The 19998-nt window shown below is 37.8% G+C and overlaps 2 protein-coding genes across 2 annotated transcripts; both read right to left on the bottom strand.

Moving 5' to 3' along the window:
• Positions 1 to 11064: 11064 nt before the first annotated feature.
• On the bottom strand, positions 11065 to 12168 carry LOC137630320 (uncharacterized protein PF3D7_1120000-like). Its single transcript, XM_068361760.1, has 2 exons — positions 11947 to 12168; positions 11065 to 11643 (listed from the first exon to the last, which is right to left on the bottom strand). The coding sequence occupies exons 1-2, from the start codon at positions 12166 to 12168 to the stop codon at positions 11065 to 11067; spliced, it is 801 nt and encodes a 266-aa protein (XP_068217861.1).
• Positions 12169 to 13181: 1013 nt separating this feature from the next.
• LOC137630319 (trichohyalin-like) lies at positions 13182 to 14384 on the bottom strand. The gene is made up of 2 exons (XM_068361759.1): positions 13461 to 14384; positions 13182 to 13334 (listed from the first exon to the last, which is right to left on the bottom strand). The coding sequence occupies exons 1-2, from the start codon at positions 14382 to 14384 to the stop codon at positions 13182 to 13184; spliced, it is 1077 nt and encodes a 358-aa protein (XP_068217860.1).
• Positions 14385 to 19998: the final 5614 nt, after the last annotated feature.

Below are 19998 nucleotides of genomic sequence, written 5' to 3'. Positions count from 1 at the left end.
AATTGCCATTTTCACATCCCTTGTTTCCTTCACCCAAGAAGGATACTGTTAATAGGATGCCGCGAACGAGACGCTGGGCAAGGAAAGAGGGGTGTGTGGAATTTGTAAGGACAGGGAGGGACTAGGGAGGTGATAGGGACTCATTTTACATCCCTTTCTTTTTTACCATGTCGTTAAGGGATGGGCTTAATGAGAGAGAGAGAGAGAGAGAGAGAGAGAAAGAGAAGAGAGAGAGAGAGATGAGAGAGAGAGTAGGGTAAACGTAATGAATGAATAGATAGGAAATGTTTTGTGTCGGGGAAACTGGTTACAGTATCCCACAAGTAAGTTTAGTTTTTAATTTGTGAGAGAGAGATGAGAGAGAGAGAGAGAGAGAGAGAGAGATGGGTAGGGTAAACGTATGGATAGATAGATAGGGAATATTTTGTATCGGGGAAACTAATCACATACCCTACACACAAGTTTGAGAGAGAGAGAGAGAGAGAGAGAGAGAGAGATTCTTTGTCATGCTCGAAGTAGCAGTTGGAAGGAATGTCACCGTGCTTGATTGATTTATAGAAATAAACTTCTGACAGTGCAGCAAATGTTATCGTATTCAGCATGACGTCATTTTTTTAACCTGTTTCGTAACGGCTAATGTACTGATATTATCTCGCCAGACGTCTATATATTCCTGGCAGGAGCAGGTCATTTTTGATTGAGCGATCGATTGAATGTCAAACTGCCGTGTCTGCATTTTTTATGGTCTTACGCAACGGAAGTCACCTGTAGCTCTTACTTTTACCAGTGCAATTTTTGCTTAAGTTTTCTATGGATGGTCACGAGATCAGTGTTTCTAATTATCTCGATAGATGGCGTCTTAATTGTTCCGTTGTTCATTTAAATTGAGTTTTGTTGCTGGTGTCTTCACCGCTTTTCAAACCCACATAGCTTTGTTTATTTATTTGTTTTCTTTTTTCTTTCATTGCTGTTACTTAGTTTCCTTTAATCACCTTCGATAACAGTGTTTGCGATCATTTAAAAATTTATATTGTTCATGAAAGTCTTGAGACTTTCAATATTATTTTTATATTGCAATTTCTGAGTCATGGTAAATTCTAGGTACTTCCATTATTCGATTGATCTATAATTATGTGCTGAAAGCCTTGACAGAATGATAATTTCAATATCTTGCAAATTATTAATTTAGTATCAGAACGTCTGGACACCTTCCTTTTGTGGATCTTGCATAGTTTGAAGTTGTTCAATAAAGATATTTGGTATTAGGAGACTGTTCAAGGTGTTCAACAGCACGCCAAATTTGGGCCGTTATGACAGTGTGTAGGTTTTTGAGGGGAAGTATTTAGCATATTCATGTCTTGTGCAGATAAGCATTTTCTCTCTCCTCTCTCTCTCGTCTCTCTCTTCTCTCTCTCTCTCTCTCTCTTGTTTTCATCTAGATCCCCCATTTGAATAAACATTTCTGGTACATCGTTTTGTTGTATTAATCTATAGGCATTTTAGTTAATATTTTCATAAGAATTCTTTTTGTTTTTTAATACATATATTTGTATCTTTTTGTCTGTTAAATGAAGCATACACACACAAACACACATACACACACACGCACACACACACACATACACACACACTACACACACACACATATATATATATATATTATATATATAATGTAAGAAGATAAATGGATAAATTGATAGATAAAATTTCTGTTCATTTTGTATTACCTCATTTCAAAACATTCTTCTCTGTCTGTCAGCAAAACTACTTAAATAAAGAATTAATTTTTGTTTACTCTTCAGTCGACGGTCAACTGTATCACACTGTAAGTTCTCCTAGGACATGTGTGTGTGTGTGTGTGTGTGTGCGCGCGTGTGTCAGGTGGGAGGGGTGTTAGTAGCCCTGGAGATTATTGCACGCTGACTTGCCCCACACACAGTCGGCACTTTGAGGTGTGAGGGGAAATTGTTGAGGTGGGGAGAAAGGGGAAGAATCCGTGATGTGGTATTGATTGGTATGTGCGAGAGAGAGAGAGAGAGAGAGAGAGAGAGAGAGAGAGAGAGAAAGTCAATGTGATGTGCGTTGTGTTGTAGGTGTTGCAGGAGGAGAGGCAGGTAAAGGGAAATATCAAGGGTGACAATTTGCATATACTGGAAGTTTCCCAACCTGAGAGAGAGAGAGAGAGAGAGAGAGAGAGAGAGAGAGAAGAGTATCCTGGGCAGAAACTGTCTTTTTTAGTTGTGTGATTAAAGGGAACAACTTGAAGAGAATGCTTAGTTTATTATTATTATTATTATTATTATTATATATATATATATATATATATATATATATATATAATATACACATACACTTCTTCCATCTGCTGAGTCCAATATCCTTTAGGTATCTTAGAATAGATTGGGAACAGCCGCCATCCTGTTTTTTCCCTGCTGCCATCTTCTTCTTCTTCTTCTTCTTCTTCTTCTTCTTCTTCTTCTTCTTCTTCTTCTTCTATATACCTTCAGGGAATCTTGTTCATAGAGCACAGCATAATAAAAGAAGTCAGACTTGTTTGTTCTATCATTTGTTCACCTGATAAAGAAACAGTAAAAGTGCATCTTTATCAAGGAACAAAGCATACTAGAACAAGTCAGACTTCTTCCATCTGCTGAGTCCATCTTGTAGAATATCCTTTAAGTATCTAGAATAGACTGGGAACAGGACGCCAATCTTGTTTTTCCCCTGCTGCCATCTTCTCTTTTTGGATATTTTAGTTTTTTATATATAATTTTTTCTTTGGTATATAGTTTTTTTCTATCTACCTTCAGGGAATATTGTTAGAGGGCACAGCATAATAAAAGAAGTCAGACTTGTTTGTTCTGCATTTGTTCACCTGATAAAGAAACAGTAACAGGTGAATCTTTATCAAGGAACAAAGCATACTAGAACAAGTCAGACTTCTTCCATCTGCTGAGTCCATCTTGCAGAATATCCTTTAGGTATCTAGAATAGATTGGGAACAGCCGCCATCCTGTTTTTTCCCTGCTGCCATCTTCTTCTTCTTCTTCTTCTTCTTCTTCTTCTTCTTCTTCTTCTTCTTCTTCTTCTTCTATGTACCTTCAGGGAATCTTGTTCATTAGAGCACAGCATAATAAAAGAAGTCAGAATTGTTTGTTCTACATTTGTTCACCTCATAAAGAAACAGTAAAAGTGCATCTTTATCAAGGAACAAAGCATACTAGAACAAGTCAGACTTCTTCCATTTGCTGAGTCCCATCTTGTAGAACATCCTTTAGGTATCTACAATAGATTGGGAACAGACGCCATCTTGTTTTTTCGTTGCTGCCCATCTTCTCTTTTTGGATATTTTAGTTTTTATATATAATTCTTTCTCTGGTATATAGTTTTTTTCTATCTACCTTCAGGGAATATTGTTCAAAGGGCACAGCATAATAAAAGAAGTCAGACTTTTTTGTTCTGCATTTGTTCACCTGATAGAGAAACAGTACAAGTGAATCTTTATCAAGGAACAAAGCATACTAGAAACAAGTCAGACTTCTTCCATATGCTGAGTCCATCTTGCAGAATATCCTTTAGGTATCTAGAATAGATTGGGAACAGCCGCCATCCTGTTTTTTCCCTGATGCCATCTTCTCTTTTTGGATATTTTAGTTTTATAGATAATTTCTTCTTTTGGTATAGTCTTTTTCTATCTACCTTCAGGGGAATATTGTTCAGAGGGCACAGCATAATAAAAGAAGCCAGACTTGTTTGTTCTACATTTGTTCACCTGATAAAGAAACAGTACAGGTGAATCTTTATCAAGGAACAAAGCATACTAGAACAAGTCAGACTTCTTCCATCTGCTGAGTCCATCTTGCAGAATATCCTTTAGGTATCTAGAATAGATTGGGAACAGCTGCCATCCTGTTTTTTCCCTGCTGCCATCTTCTTCTTCGTTCTTCTTCTATGTACCTTCAGGGAATCTTGTTCATAGAGCACAGCATAATAGAAGACGTCAGACTTGTTTGTTCTACATTTGTTCACCTGATAAAGAAACCAGTACTAGTGAATCTTTATCAAGGAACAAAGCATACTAGAACAAGTCAGACTTCTTCATCTGGTGAGTCCATCTTGTAGAATATCCTTTAGGTATCTAGAATAAATTGGGAACAGCTGCCATCCTGTTTTTCCCCCTGCTGCCATCTTCTTCTTCTTCTTCTTCTTCTTCTTCTTCTTCTTCTTCTTCTTCTTCTTCTTCTTCTATGTACCTTCAGGGAATCTTGTTCATAGAGCACAGCATAATAAAAGAAGTCAGACTCGTTTGTTCTACATTTGTTCACCTGATAAAGAAACAGTACAAGTGAATCTTTATCAAGGAACAAAGCATACTAGAACAAGTCAGACTTCTTCCATCTGCTGAGTCCATCTTGTAGAATATCCTTTAGGTATCTAGAATAGATTGGGAACAGCCGCCATCCTGTTTTTTCGCTGCTGCCATCTTCTCTTTTTGGATATTTTAGTTTTTATATATAATTTTTTCTTTGGTATATAGTCTTTTTTCTATCTACCTTCAGGGAATATTGTTCAGAGGGCACAGCATAATAAAAGAAGTCAGACTTGTTTGTTCTACATTTGTTCACCTGATAAAGAACCAGTACTAGTGAATCTTTTATCAAGGAACAAAGCATACTAGAACAAGTCAGACTTCTTCCCATCTGCTGAGTCCATCTTGTAGAATATCCTTTAGGTATCTAGAATAAATTGGGGAACAGCTGCCATCCTGTTTTTTCCCCTGCTGCCATCTTCTCTTCTTCTTCTTCTTCTTCTTCTTCTTCTTCTATGTACCTTCAGGGAATCTTGTTCATAGAGCACAGCATAATAAAAGAAGTCAGACGTTTGTTCTACATTTGTTCACCTGATAAAGAAACAGTACAAGTGAATCTTTATCAAGGAACAAAGCATACTAGAACAAGTCAGACTTCTTCCATCTGCTGAGTCCATCTTGTAGAATATCCTTTAGGTATCTAGAATAGATTGGGAACAGCCGCCATCCTGTTTTTTCGTTGCTGCCATCTTCTCTTTTTGGATATTTTAGTTTTTATATATAATTTTTTCTTTGGTATATAGTCTTTTTCTATCTACCTTCAGGGGAATATTGTTCAGAGGGCACAGCATAATAAAAGAAGTCAGACTTGTTTGTTCTGCATTTGTTCACCTGATAAAGAAACGGTACAGGTGAATCTTTATCAAGGAACAAAACATACTAGAACAAGTCAGACTTCTTCCATCTAGTGAGTCCATCTTGCAGAATATCATTTAGGTATCTAAAATAGATTGGGAACAGCCGCCATCCTGTTTTTTCCCTGCAGCCATCTTCTTCTTCTTCTTCTTCTTCTTCTTCTTCTTCTTCTTCTTCTTCTTCTTCTTCTTCTTTTTCTTCTTATTCTTCTATGTACCTTCAGGGAATATTGTTCAGAGGGCACAGCATGAAAAAAGAAGTCAGACTTGTTTGTTCTGCATTTGTTCACCTGATAAAGAAACAGTACAGGTGAATCTTTATCAAGGAACAAAACATACTAGAACAAGTCAGACTTCTTCCATATGCTGAGTCCATCTTGTAGAATATCCTTTAGGTATCTAGAATAGATTGGGAATAGCCGCCATCCTGTTTTTTCCCTGCTGCCATCTTCTTCTTTTTCTTCTTCTTCTTCTTCTTCTATGTACCTTCAGGGAATCTTGTTCATAGAGCACAGCATAATAAAAGAAGTCAGACTTGTTTGTTCTACATTTGTTCACCTGATAAAGAAACAGTACAGGTGAATCTTTATCAAGGAACAAAGCATACTAGAACAAGTCAGAATTCTTCCATCTGCTGAGTCCATCTTGCAGAATATCCTTTAGGTATCGAGAATAGATTGGGAACAGCCGCCATCCTGTTTTTTCCCTGCTGCCATCTTCTTCTTCTTCTTCTTCTTCTTCTATGTACCTTCAGGGAATCTTGTTCATAGAGCACAGCATAATAAAAGAAGCCAGACTTGTTTGTTCTACATTTGTTCACCTGATAAAGAAACAGTACAAGTGAATCTTTATCAAGGAACAAAGCATACTAGAACAAGTCAGACTTCTTCCATCTAGTGAGTCCATCTTGTAGAATATCCTTTAGGTATCTAGAATAGACTGGGAACAGACGCCATCTTGTTTTTTCCTGCTGCCATCTTCTCTTTTTGGATATTTTAGTTTTTATATATAATTTTTTCTTTGGTAAATAGTCTTTTTCTATCTACCTTCAGGGAATATTATTCAGAGGGCACAGCATAATAAAAGAAGTCAGACTTTTTTGTTCTGCATTTGTTCACCTGATAAAGAAACAGTACAGGTGAATCTTTATCAAGGAACAAAGCATACTAGAACAAGTCAGACTTCTTCCATCTGCTGAGTCTATCTTGCAGAATATCCTTTAGGTATCTAGAATAGATTGGGCACAGCTGCCATCCTGTTTTTTCCCTGCTGCCATCTTCTTCTTCTTCTTCTTCTTCTTCTTCTTCTTCTATGTACCTTCAGGGAATCTTGTTCATAGAGCACAGCATAATGAAAGAAGTCAGACTCGTTTGTTCTACATTTGTTCACCTGATAAAGAAACAGTACAAGTGAATCTTTATCAAGGAACAAAGCATACTAGAACAAGTCAGACTTCTTCCATCTGCTGAGTCCATCTTGTAGAATATCCTTTAGGTATCTAGAATAGACTGGGAACAGACGCCATCTTGTTTTTTCCCTGCTGCCATCTTCTTCTTCTTCTTCTTCTTCTTCTTCTTCTATGTACCTTCAGGGAATCTTGTTCATAGAGCACAGCATACTAAAGGAAGTCAGACTTGTTTTTTCTGCGTTTGTTCACCTGATAAAGAAACAGTACAAGTGAATCTTTATCAAGGAACAAAGCATACTAGAACCAGTCAGACTTCTTCCATCTGCTGAGTCCATCTTGTAGAATATCTTTTAGGTATCTAGAATAGATTGGGAACAGCTGCCATTCTGTTTTTTCCTTTCTTCTTCTTCTTCTTCTTCTTCTTCTTCTTCTTCTTCTTCTTCTATGTACCTTCAGGGAATCTTGTTCATAGAGCACAGCGTGATAAAAGAAGTCAGACTTGTTTGTTCTACATTTGTTCACCTGATAAAGAAACAGTACAAGTGAATCTTTATCAAGGAACAAAGCATACTAGAACAAGTCAGACTTCTTCCATCTACTGAGTCCATGTTGTAGAATATCCTTTAGGTATCTAGAATAGACTGGGAACAGACGCCATCTTGTTTTTTCCCTGCTGCCATCTTCTCTTTTTGGATATTTTAGTTTTTATATATAATTTCTTCTTTGGTATATAGTCTTTTTCTATCTACCTTCAGGGAATATTGTTCAGAGGGCACAGCATAATAAAAGAAGTCAGATTTTTTTGTTCTGCATTTGTTCACCTGATAAAGAAACAGTACAGGTGAATCTTTATCAAGGAACAAAGCATACTAGAACAAGTCAGACTTCTTCCATCTGCTGAGTCCATCTTGCAGAATATCCTTTAGGTATCTAGAATAGATTGGGCACAGCCGCCATCCTGTTTTTTCCCGTTTGCCATCGTCTTCTTTTTCTTCTTCTTCTTCTTCTTCTTCTTCTTCTTCTTTTTCTTCTATGTACCTTCAGGGAATCTTGTTCATAGAGCACAGCATAATAAAAGAAGTCAGACTTGTTTGTTCTACATTTGTTCACCTGATAAAGAAACAGTACAAGTGAATCTTTATCAAGGAACAAAGCATACTAGAACAAGTCAGATTTCTTCCATCTGCTGAGTCCATCTTGCAGAATATCCTTTAGGTATCTAGAATAGATTGGGAACAGCCGCCATCCTGTTTTTTCCCTGCTGCCATCTTCTTCTTCTTCTTCTTCTTCTTCTTCTTCTTCTTCTTCTTCTTCTATGTACCTTCAAGGAATCTTGTTCATAGAGCACAGCATAAAAAAAGAAGTCAGACTTGTTTGTTCTACATTTGTTCACCTGATAAAGAAACAGTACAAGTGAATCTTTATCAAGGAACAAAGCATACTAGAACCAGTCAGACTTCTTCCATCTGCTGAGTCCATCTTGCAGAATATCCTTTAGGTATCTAGAATAGATTGGGAACAGCCGCCATCCTGTTTTTTCCCTGCTGCCATCGTCTTCTTTTTCTTCTTCTTCTTCTTCTTCTATGTACCTTCAAGGAATCTTGTTCATAGAGCACAGCATAAAAAAAGAAGTCAGACTTGTTTGTTCTACATTTGTTCACCTGATAAAGAAACAGTACAAGTGAATCTTTATCAAGGAACAAAGCATACTAGAACAAGTCAGACTTCTTCCATTTGCTGAGTCCATCTTGTAGAATAACCTTTAGGTATCTAGAATAGATTGGGAACAGCCGCCATCCTGTTTTTTCCCTGCTGCTATCTTTTTCTTCTTCTTCTTTTTCTTCTTCTTCTTCTTCTTCTTCTATGTACCTTCAGGGAATCTTGTTCGTGGAGCACAGCATAATAAAAGAAGTCAGACTTGTTTGTTCTACATTTGTTCACCTGATAAAGAAACAGTGCAGGTGAATCTTTATCAAGGAACAAAGCATACTAGAACAAGTCAGACTTCTTCCATCTGCTGAGTCCATCTTGTAGAATAACCTCTAGGTATCTAGAATAGATTGGGAACAGCCGCCATCCTGGTTTTTCCCTGCTGCTATATTTTTCTTCTTCTTCTTCTTCTTCTATGTACCTTCAGGGAATCTTGTTCATGGAGCACAGCATAATAAAAGAAGTCAGACTTGTTTGTTCTACATTTGTTCACCTGATAAAGAAACAGTACAGGTGAATCTTTATCAAGGAACAAAGCATACTAGAACAAGTCAGAATTCTTCCATCTGCTGAGTCCATCTTGCAGAATATCCTTTAGGTATCTAGAATAGATTGGGAACAGCCGCCATCCTGTTTTTTCCCTGCTGCCATCTTCTTCTTCTTCTTCTTCTTCTTCTTCTTCTTCTTCTATGTACCTTCAGGGAATCTTGTTCATAGAGCACAGCATAATAAAAGAAGCCAGACTTGTTTGTTCTACATTTGTTCACCTGATAAAGAAACAGTACAAGTGAATCTTTATCAAGGAACAAAGCATAATAGAACAAGTCATACTTCTTCCATCTAGTGAGTCCATCTTGCAGAATATCCTTTAGGTATCTAGAATAGACTGGGAACAGACGCCATCCTGTTTTTTCCCTGCTGCCATCTTTTCTTTTTGGATATTTTAGTTTTTATATATAATTTTTTATTTGGTATAGTCTTTTTCTATCTACCTTCAAGGAATATTGTTCAGAGGGCACAGCATAATAAAAAAAGTCAGACTTGTTTGTTCTGCATTTGTTCACCTGATAAAGAAACAGTACAGGTGATTCTTTATCAGTAACAAAACATACTAGAACAAGTCAGACTTCTTCCATCTGCTGAGTCCATCTTGCAGAATATCCTTAAGGTATCTAGAATAGATTGGGAACAGCCGCCATCCTGTTTTTTCCCTGCAGCCATCTTCTTCTTCTTCTTCTTCTTCTTCTTCTTCTTCTTCTTCTTCTTCTATGTACCTTCAGGGAATCTTGTTCATAGAGCACAGCATAATAAAAGAAGTCAGAATTGTTTGTTCTACATTTGTTCACCTGATAAAGAAACAGTACAAGTGAATCTTTATCAAGGAACAAAGCATACTAGAACCAGTCAGACTTCTTCATCTGCTGAGTCCATCTTGTAGAATAACCTTTAGGTATCTAGAATAGATTGGGAACAGCCGCCATCCTGTTTTTTCCCTTCTTCTTCTTCTTCTTCTTCTTCTTCTTCTTCTTCTTCTTCTATGTACCTTCAGGGAATCTTGTTCATAGAGCACAGCATAATGAAAGAAGTCAGACTCGTTTGTTCTACATTTGTTCACCTGATAAAGAAACAGTACAAGTGAATCTTTATCAAGGAACAAAGCATACTAGAACCAGTCAGACTTCTTCATCTGCTGAGTCCATCTTGTAGAATAACCTTTAGGTATCTAGAATAGATTGGGAACAGCCGCCATCCTGTTTTTTCCCTTCTTCTTCTTCTTCTTCTTCTTCTTCTTCTTCTATGTACCTTCAGGGAATCTTGTTCATAGAGCACAGCATAATAAAAGAAGTCAGAATTGTTTGTTCTACATTTGTTCACCTGATAAAGAAACAGTACAAGTGAATCTTTATCAAGGAACAAAGCATACTAGAACCAGTCAGACTTCTTCATCTGCTGAGTCCATCTTGTAGAATAACCTTTAGGTATCTAGAATAGATTGGGAACAGCCGCCATCCTGTTTTTTCCCTTCTTCTTCTTCTTCTTCTTCTTCTTCTTCTTCTATGTACCTTCAGGGAATCTTGTTCATAGAGCACAGCATAATAAAAGAAGTCAGACTCGTTTGTTCTACATTTGTTCACCTGATAAAGAAACAGTACAGGTGAATCTTTATCAAGGAACAAAGCATACTAGAACAAGTCAGACTTCTTCCATCTGCTGAGTCCATCTTGCAGAATATCCTTTAGGTATCTAGAATAGATTGGGAACAGCCGCCATCCTGTTTTTTCCCTTCTTCTTCTTCTTCTTCTTCTTCTTTTTCTTCTTCTTCTTCTATGTACCTTCAGGGAATCTTGTTCATAGAGCACAGCATAATGAGAGAAGTCAGACTCGTTTGTTCTACATTTGTTCACCTGATAAAGAAACAGTACAGGTGAATCTTTATCAAGGAACAAAGCATACTAGAACCAGTCAGACTTCTTCATCTGCTGAGTCCATCTTGCAGAATATCCTTTAGATATCTAGAATAGATTGGGGACAGCCGCCATCCTGTTTTTTCCCTGCTGCCATCTTCTTCTTCTTCTCTTGGAATTTTTTATTTCCTTTTTTAGGTTTTTTTTTATATATTTTTTTTGGGGGATTTTTATAGTATCTATATTTCTTTTGGATTTTTGTTTTTAAATTTTTTTTTTTATATTTTCTTTTTTTTCCTAGTTTTTTCCATTCACTTCTTAGTCGTCGCTATTGACTTCCTCTACTAACTGATTCATCAAATCCGCCAATTCCATAACTACCTTATGAGTATCACCAATCTGTCCAGTATTTGCCAAAAGTCTCTGCTTTAGACTTTTTATTTCCTTCTTCAGACTATACACTTCACTTTCTGCCTCTTTTCTTATTCTTCTTTCCTCTATTAGCTCTTTATCAAGCCTTTTGCTCTCTTCCTCTCTCCTTAGAAGTTCTTTCTTTTGAAGTTTCACTATATCATCAATTTCCCTCCTAAGATGCTTTCTCTCGTCCTGAGGTTTTCCTTCAAGATCAGCTTTTTGTTTCTCTCCTATTACATTTACCCTCCTAATTTCTGCATAATCATCACCTTTAGTAGCAGAATCTCCATCTGTTCTTAGGTTATTTGCTTCTTGGTATTCTTTAAGTTCCTTTTCAATGTTGTCACTTTTCCAGACGTTTTCATTTTGTTCTGATAATTCCTTTTCTATTATTTGTGTTATCCTTGCCAAAGACATATTCTTGGCATTCCTATTAAGATTTTCTCTAAAGTCTGGAGATTGTCCACGAAGTTGGCCGCCTTCCTTTATGTTTTTTCGTATGATATTTTCAAAATATTCGATACGCCTCTTCACGATGCCTTCTTCTATTTCCTCCAAGTTAACCTTGTGTTTCTTTCCTGTTTTCTCCTCTTTCAAAGCCTCTTGCCTTACTTCAACAGGAACATACACTTTGTCTATTTTTTCGTGGGAGATTTCATCCTGTGCAATTTTTCTAATCCTTCTTAAGGCCACTTCTTTTGCTTCCCTCCTAAGATGCTTTCTCTCGTCCTGAGGTTTTCCTTCAAGATCAGCTAATTCCTTTTCTATTATTTGTGTTATCCTTGCCAAAGACATATTCTTGGCATTCCTATTAAGATTTTCTCTAAAGTCTGGAGATTGTCCACGAAGTTGGCCGCCTTCCTTTATGTTTTTTCGTATGATATTTTCAAAATATTCGATACGCCTCTTCACGATGCCTTCTTCTATTTCCTCCAAGTTAACCTTGTGTTTCTTTCCTGTTTTCTCCTCTTTCAAAGCCTCTTGCCTTACTTCAACAGGAACATACATTTTGTCTATTTTTTCGTGGGAGATTTCATCCTGTGCAATTTTTCTAATCCTTCTTAAGGCCACTTCTTTTGCTTCCCTCCTAAGATGCTTTCTCTCGTCCTGAGGTTTTCCTTCAAGATCAGCTAATTCCTTTTCTATTATTTGTGTTATCCTTGCCAAAGACATATTCTTGGCATTCCTATTAAGATTTTCTCTAAAGTCTGGAGATTGTCCACGAAGTTGGCCGCCTTCCTTTATGTTTTTTCGTATGATATTTTCAAAATATTCGATACGCCCTCTTCACGATGCCTTCTTCTATTTCCTCCAAGTAAACCTTGTGTTTCTTTCCTGTTTTCTCCTCTTTCAAAGCCTCTTGCCTTACTTCAACAGGAACATACACTTTGTCTATTTTTTCGTGGGAGATTTCATCCTGTGCAATTTTTCTAATCCTTCTTAAGGCCACTTCTTTTGCTTCCCTCCTAAGATGCTTTCTCTCGTCCTGAGGTTTTCCTTCAAGATCAGCTAATTCCTTTTCTATTATTTGTGTTATCCTTGCCAAAGACATATTCTTGGCATTCCTATTAAGATTTTCTCTAAAGTCTGGAGATTGTCCTCGAAGTTGGCCGCCTTCCTTTATGTTTTTTCGTATGATATTTTCAAAATATTCGATACGCCTCTTCACGATGCCTTCTTCTATTTCCTCCAAGTAAACCTTGTGTTTCTTTCCTGTTTTCTCCTCTTTCAAAGCCTCTTGCCTTACTTCAACAGGAACATACACTTTGTCTATTTTTTCGTGGGAGATTTCATCCTGTGCAATTTTTCTAATCCTTCTTAAGGCCACTTCTTTTGCTTCCCTCCTAAGATGCTTTCTCTCGTCCTGAGGTTTTCCTTCAAGATCAGCTAATTCCTTTTCTATTATTTGTGTTATCCTTGCCAAAGACATATTCTTGGCATTCCTATTAAGATTTTCTCTAAAGTCTGGAGATTGTCCTCGAAGTTGGCCGCCTTCCTTTATGTTTTTTCGTATGATATTTTCAAAATATTCGATACGCCCTCTTCACGATGCCTTCTTCTATTTCCTCCAAGTTAACCTTGTGTTTCTTCCCAGTTTTCTCCTCTTTCAAAGCCTCTTGCCTTACTTCAACAGGAATATACACTTTGTCTATTTTTTCGTGGGAGATTTCATCCTGTGCAATTTTTCTAATCCTTCTTAAGGCCACTTCTTTTGCTTCCCTCCTAAGATGCTTTCTCTCGTCCTGGGGTTTTCCTTCAAGATCAGCTAATTCCTTTTCTATTATTTGTGTTATCCTTGCCAAAGACATATTCTTGGCATTCCTATTAAGATTTTCTCTAAAGTCTGGAGATTGTCCACGAAGTTGGCCGCCTTCCTTTATGTTTTTTCGTATGATATTTTCAAAATATTCGATACGCCTCTTCACGATGCCTTCTTCTATTTCCTCCAAGTTAACCTTGTGTTTCTTTCCTGTTTTCTCCTCTTTCAAAGCCTCCTGTCTTACTTCAACAGGAGCATACACTTTGTCTATTTTTTCCTGGGAGATTTCATCCTCTGCAATTTTTCTAATCCTTCTTAAGGCCACTTCTTTTGCTTCCCTCCTAAGATGCTTTCTCTCGTCCTGAGGTTTTCCTTCAAGATCAGCTTTTTGTTTATCTTCGAAACCCTGTGTGCTGAGCTTATCTTCTTCTCTCTGTAGTTGAGACTCCCTTAGTCTACTTACTTCCTTCCTCAGAGAATCGTTTTCTTCCTGGACTTCCTGAAATTTCCTCTCCCTGGATAGTTTCTTGGTCCTCAGTTCATCGTTCTTGCGTTTGTCTTGGTCAGCTTTCTGCCTGAAAGACCCCAGCTCTTGGTCCCTCTGAAGAATGTCGTGGTCTAGATTTGACATTTTGTCATTTATCTCCCCGAGCTTTTGTTGGTAAGCATAAACCTCCTTTACGAGGTCACTTTGCTGGCATTCCTTTCTTCCCTCCTCTTCATCATCATTGCTATTGGAGGTGGAATTTTCCAGTGACGATATTTCTTTCTGATCTGCCACCCACTCTTCCATTTCGCTGATGGAGCAATTGTCTAATTCCTTGTTTAACCCGACGAGCAGAGTGTCCATGGAGCAACCGCTTTCGTTTCCATAGCAACCTGCAAACCAGTCCAGAAGTTTCCTGAAGGGGGATCTCACCGTAAGCACCCCATTAGAAACTAAAAACCCGATGGTGAGAGCCATGCTTAGGGCATCTGTCTGTGGGGTGCCTCCCTCCCCCCGCAAGGATCTTAGACGCGAAACACTTACAGTATTTGGTGTTCGTACCCGAACTCTGGCTGGCCTGAACTATGGGTCTTTGGAAAGGGTTGGCACCGATCTCCCTCATGAAATCAAAGTCCATCACACTTACCTTTGGAGCTCGTCCTCCGGTAGCTAAATCGATCATAACGTTTTCCGGGTGGACGTAATTGTAGCAGTAACCTTCGGCGTGGAAATCCTGCAGAATTCCAACCAGTGCTATCAATACACGAAGTACCTGCTCCTTAGTCGGTCGCACGATCCTTGCCCAGTCCCCACAGGGTCATTTGTTGACGTGACACGATGATCACCTCCCATTCCTTCACGAGTCCCCATGACTTTTGGAACCGCAAGATGCTGGAATCGAAGGAGATTCTCAACCTCGACGTCTAGGCATATCCTATTCTCTTTGAGGCAGAAATCCGAATATTTGCCTACAAGTTCATAGACATCTCCGAATTCACCCCCGTTTTATTACCCTGCCTACGAAGGGCAACAAGTCCTCGAGTGAATAAACCCTAAGCTTAGTCTTAGAGCAGATTTCAACGGGCTTGATCGATTTGTCGATCGTCCTTTTTCCGAGATGTTTCATTTTCAATAGTCCTTCTACTGAGTTCTCTTCAGTAGATTTATCATAACACATAAAGCTGCCTGATTCCTTTGTAGCAGCCAACAATAACAAATTATTTACAAAACTATTAGATCTTATAGCCATAGTTAATATTAACGATCTTGGCACCCCCAACTAGCATTAAATATAAAAAAAAACAGCGAATCGAGCTCCAGCAAATACTTTTTTGGCTTCAGACTGAGTGCCAGAGTCAATATGTCTTCAGGTTAGAGAGAGAGAGAGAGAGAGAGAGAGAGAGAGAGAGAGAGAGAGAATATCCGCAAGATGAAGAATGCAGAAAGGAATTAAAAAAAGAACAACGATAACAAAAGGAAAGATTTATGAAAGTTTTCTTTCAGTATGAATCGTAACATTTCGCTTCAGCCTCTGAGGAAAATCTAACCCTCTGGAGCCCATTCTGGAAGTCTCCTTCTTTCGTCTTTCGTCTGCGTTCACTCCGAGAATGTAATGTTCTTGTTCCTTATAAATTTTCTTTGCATTCTTGTTAACAATTATGGAAATATTCGAAGAATAAGGAATCCAAAATTTCTCTGGTCGTTCGAAATATTCAGTGTCTTCAAAGGCGGAAAAGGGGGGAAATCTTAGGCTGAAGACGATTTTGTTTTCTTCCGAGATTCCGATTCCTTTATTCTTCGTTCATTTTGACTACATTTGTGAGAATTCTTTCCTATTCTAATGACCGGAGAGAGAGAGAGAGAGAGAGAGAGAGAGAGAGAGAGAGAGAGGAGGGGGGGGGGCAATCTAAAATGTCTCTGGTTGATAGAAATCTTCGAAAGCGGAAAACAGGAGGAATTTTACGCCGAAACGATTTGTTCTCCAAGATTTCCATTCCTTTATTCTTCTTTCATTTTGACTCCAATTGTGGGAATTCTTTCCTATTCTAATGACCGGAGAGAGAGAGAGAGAGAGAGAGAGAGAGAGAGAGAGAGAAAGGCAATCTCAAATGTCTGGTTGATAGAAATCTTCGAAGGCGGAAAACAGGAGGAATTTTACGCCGAAACGATTTGTTCTCTTCCAAGATTTCCTTTCCTATATTCTTCTTTCATTTTGACTTCATTAGTGGGAATTCTTTCCTATTCAAATGAGAGAGAGAGAGAGAGAGAGAGAGAGAGAGAGAGCGAGAGAGAGAGAGAGAGTAATGAAATTTCATTGCCGAATAGGTGCAACTCAGGCAAGCTGATGTTGCTGCCATTCAACGGTACCAGACGTACGATATAATTTTGAAGACGCCAAACCAATAAACTTTAATGATATATATATATATATATATATATTATATATATATATATATATATATGTCATTAAAGTTTATATATATACACACACATATATATATATATATATATATATTTTACTTCTAACTGTACTCAAACAGTTTAACAGATTTCTTCAAAAAGGCCAATAAAATATAAAGGAAATCGAAATAAGTCACTATATTTCGACAAATACATTTTGGTTCTCTTCACGGTGTACAGTATAGAGGAGCTGTGTGTATTGGTCGATATATATATATATATATATGTGTGTGTGTGTGTGTGTGTGTTTGTGTATGTGTTTATGTATATATATATATATATATATATACACATATATATATATATATTCACATTTTAATAATACAATGATAATAAAGAAAAGTGAATTTACCTGACAAGTTTTTACGACACTAGAAGATTCCAGTAAGATATTCCAGGGGGCATAAATTTAATGAAATATGTATCACATATCTAATTCAGCAGCCTTTCAGCGTGTCCATCTGAATCACATTTCTAAATTATTATTATCATTACTATCCAAGCTACAACCCTAGTTGGAAAAGCAAGATGCTATAAGCCCAGGGGCTCCAATAGGGAAAAATAGCCCAGTGAGGAAAGGAAATAAGGAAATAAATAAATGAAGAGAACAAATTAACAATAAATCATTCTAAAAACAGTAACAACGTCAAAACAGACATGTCATATATAAACTATTAACAGCATCAAAAACAAATATGTCATAAATAAACTATAAAAAGACTCATGTCCGCTTGGTCAACAAAAAAGCATTTGCTCCTACTTTGAACTTTTGAAGTTCTACTGATTCAACCACCCGATTAGGAAGATTATTCCACAACTTGGTAACAGCTGGAATAAAACTTCTAGAGTACTGCGTAGTATTGAGCCTCGTGATGGAGAAGGCCTGGCTATTAGAATTAACTGCCTGCCTAGTATTACGAACAGGATAGAATTGTCCAGGGAGATCTGAATGTAAAGGATGGTCAGAGTTGTGAAAAATCTTATGCAACATGCATAATGAACTAATTGAACGACGGTGCCAGAGATTAATATCTAGATCAGGAATAAGAAATTTAATCGACCGTAAGTTTCTGTCCAACAAATTAAGATGAGAATCAGCAGCTGACGACCAAACAGGAGAACAATACTCAAAACAAGGTAGAATGAAAGAATTAAAACACTTCTTCAGAATAGATTGATCACCGAAAATCTTGAAAGACTTTCTCAATAAGCCTATTTTTTGTGCAATTGAAGAAGACAGAGACCTTATATGTTTCTCAAAAGTAAATTTACTGTCGAGAATCACACCTAAAATTTTGAAAGAGTCATACATATTTAAAGAAACATTATCAATACTGAGATCCGGATGTTGAGGAGCCACCGTCGTTGACCTACTTACAATCATACTTTGAGTTTTGTTAGGATTCAACTTCATACCCCATAATTTGCACCATGCACTAATTCTAGCTAAATCTCTATTAAGGGATTCACCAACCCTAGATCTACATTCAGGGGATGGAATTGATGCAAAGAGAGTAGCATCATCTGCATATGCAACAAGCTTGTTTTCTAGGCCAAACCACATGTCATGTGTATATAGTATGAAAAGTAATGGGCCAAGAACACTACCCTGTGGAACACCGGATATCACATTCCTATAATCACTATGGTGCCCATCAACAACAACTCTTTGAGATCTATTACTTAAAAAAATCAATAATAATGCTAAGAAACAACCCACCCACTCCCAACTGTTTCAGTTTGAAAACAAGGGCCTCATGATTAACACGGTCAAAGGCAGCACTAAAATCAAGGCCAATCATACGAACTTCCCGACCACAATCAAGGGATTTCTGTACAGCATTGGAGATTGTAAGAAGGGCATCACATGCTCCAAGGCCTTTACGAAAACCAGATTGCAAACTAGGAGTAGATGATTACCTTCAGCAAACCTATTAAGACGTTTTGCCAGAAGACGTTCAAAAACTTTAGATAATATGGGAGTTATGGAAATTGGGCGGTAATCAGTGGGACTTGAGCTACCACAAACATATTTACATAGAGGAGTAACATTACCAATTCTCCAACTAGTGCTAAAAGCTCCTCTTCTTGCTAACTTGCGCAAAATAACAGATAACTTTGGAGCTAAGAAATCTGCTGTCTTTATAAAAAACAAAGGAAAAATACCATTTGGGTCTACACCTCCATAAGCATCAAGGTCCATCAACAGAGCTTTAATCTCACGAGATCGAAAAGCTAAACTAGTTATTTTAGCCTCAGGAAAACAGGAATGAGGAAGTTCAAGTTTTTCATTACTCTGTTTACTGTCAAAAACATCAGCCAAAAGGGTTGCCTTTTCCTTTGGACAGTGAGTGACTGAGCCATCTGGTTTAAGTAAAGGAGGAACTGTTGCATCTACACCAAAGAGTGCAGATTTAAGGGTAGACCACCATTTATGTTCCTGAGTTGTACCAGAAAGTGTTTCTTTTATGGTTAAATTGTACTCCTTTTCAGTTGAGGCATAAACTCTCTGAGCAAAAGCTCGAAGCTGAGTATAGTTGTTCCAGGTCAAATCTGATCTGTTACCCTTCCAAAGTTGATAGGCCTCCTGCTTCTCCAAAAAAAGCACGTCTACAATCATCATTGAACCACGGTTTGTCCTTCACTCGGTACCTTAGCACACGAAAAGGGATACGCCTATCAATTATGTTGACTAGATTCTCATTCAAAGGGACAAAAGGATCTACACTATTATATAATTGTGACCAATTCAAGCACCACAAAAGATCATGTAAAATCCCATTCCAGTCTGCTTGGGATTTCATATAAATTTTACAAGAATATGATATATCAGGGACAGGCTGCTCAGTCTTCACTAATAATGAAATCAAGGCATGATCAGATGTCCCGACTGGAGAACCAACCTTACTAGTAATATTCTGAGGATTCTCTCTCTCTCTCTCTCTCTCTCTCTCTCTCTCTCTCTTATGGAAGCCCCTAGTTTATTCTAATTGTCACCCTTGATATTTCTTTTAATATGCTCCTCCTACGCCTCTCTCTCTCTCTCTCTCTCTCTCTCTCTCTCTCTCTCTCTCATGGAAGCCCCTAGTTTATTCTAATTGTCACCCTTGATATTTCTTCTAATCTGCCTCTCTCTCTCTCTCTCTCTCTCTCTCTCTCTCTCTCTGTCTGGAAACGTCCCTGTCTGGTGATTGCCGATCTGGGGTTTTGAGTCTGCTCATATTTGATAGTTTCGTGTAGTGTGTGTAAAATGACCATCCTTGTAAGCTAGTGATGGGGAATTTGGGAGAGCCTGTAGGTCTACATTCTGTATCACCAGCAGCCATTGCCTCGGCCTCCCTGGTCCTAGCTTTGGTAGAGAGGGACCTGGGACGCTGATCAAGTCTAGGGTATTGTTTTGCTAGCTAAGGTATTGTCTCTGTCCCTCGCCCCTGCCATTCATGATAGGCCTTTAAACCATTAAACCCTTTAATCGTAACTCAGATGTTAGAACGTTAAATATATTTGAGGTGTTGGTTTTGTTCCAACCCTTTTTGCCTCCTTCGACATTAACAATGATTTTAATTCTTGGTAGGTATTTAATTGTATGGCGCAGTCAATATGGAGAACGCCTTGAGGCTAGCGTTTGCTC

This window comes from Palaemon carinicauda, chromosome 38 (assembly GCF_036898095.1).
Source record: "Palaemon carinicauda isolate YSFRI2023 chromosome 38, ASM3689809v2, whole genome shotgun sequence".
NCBI lineage: Eukaryota > Metazoa > Arthropoda > Malacostraca > Decapoda > Palaemonidae > Palaemon > Palaemon carinicauda.
This window is presented reverse-complemented; position numbering and strand designations above follow the sequence as displayed.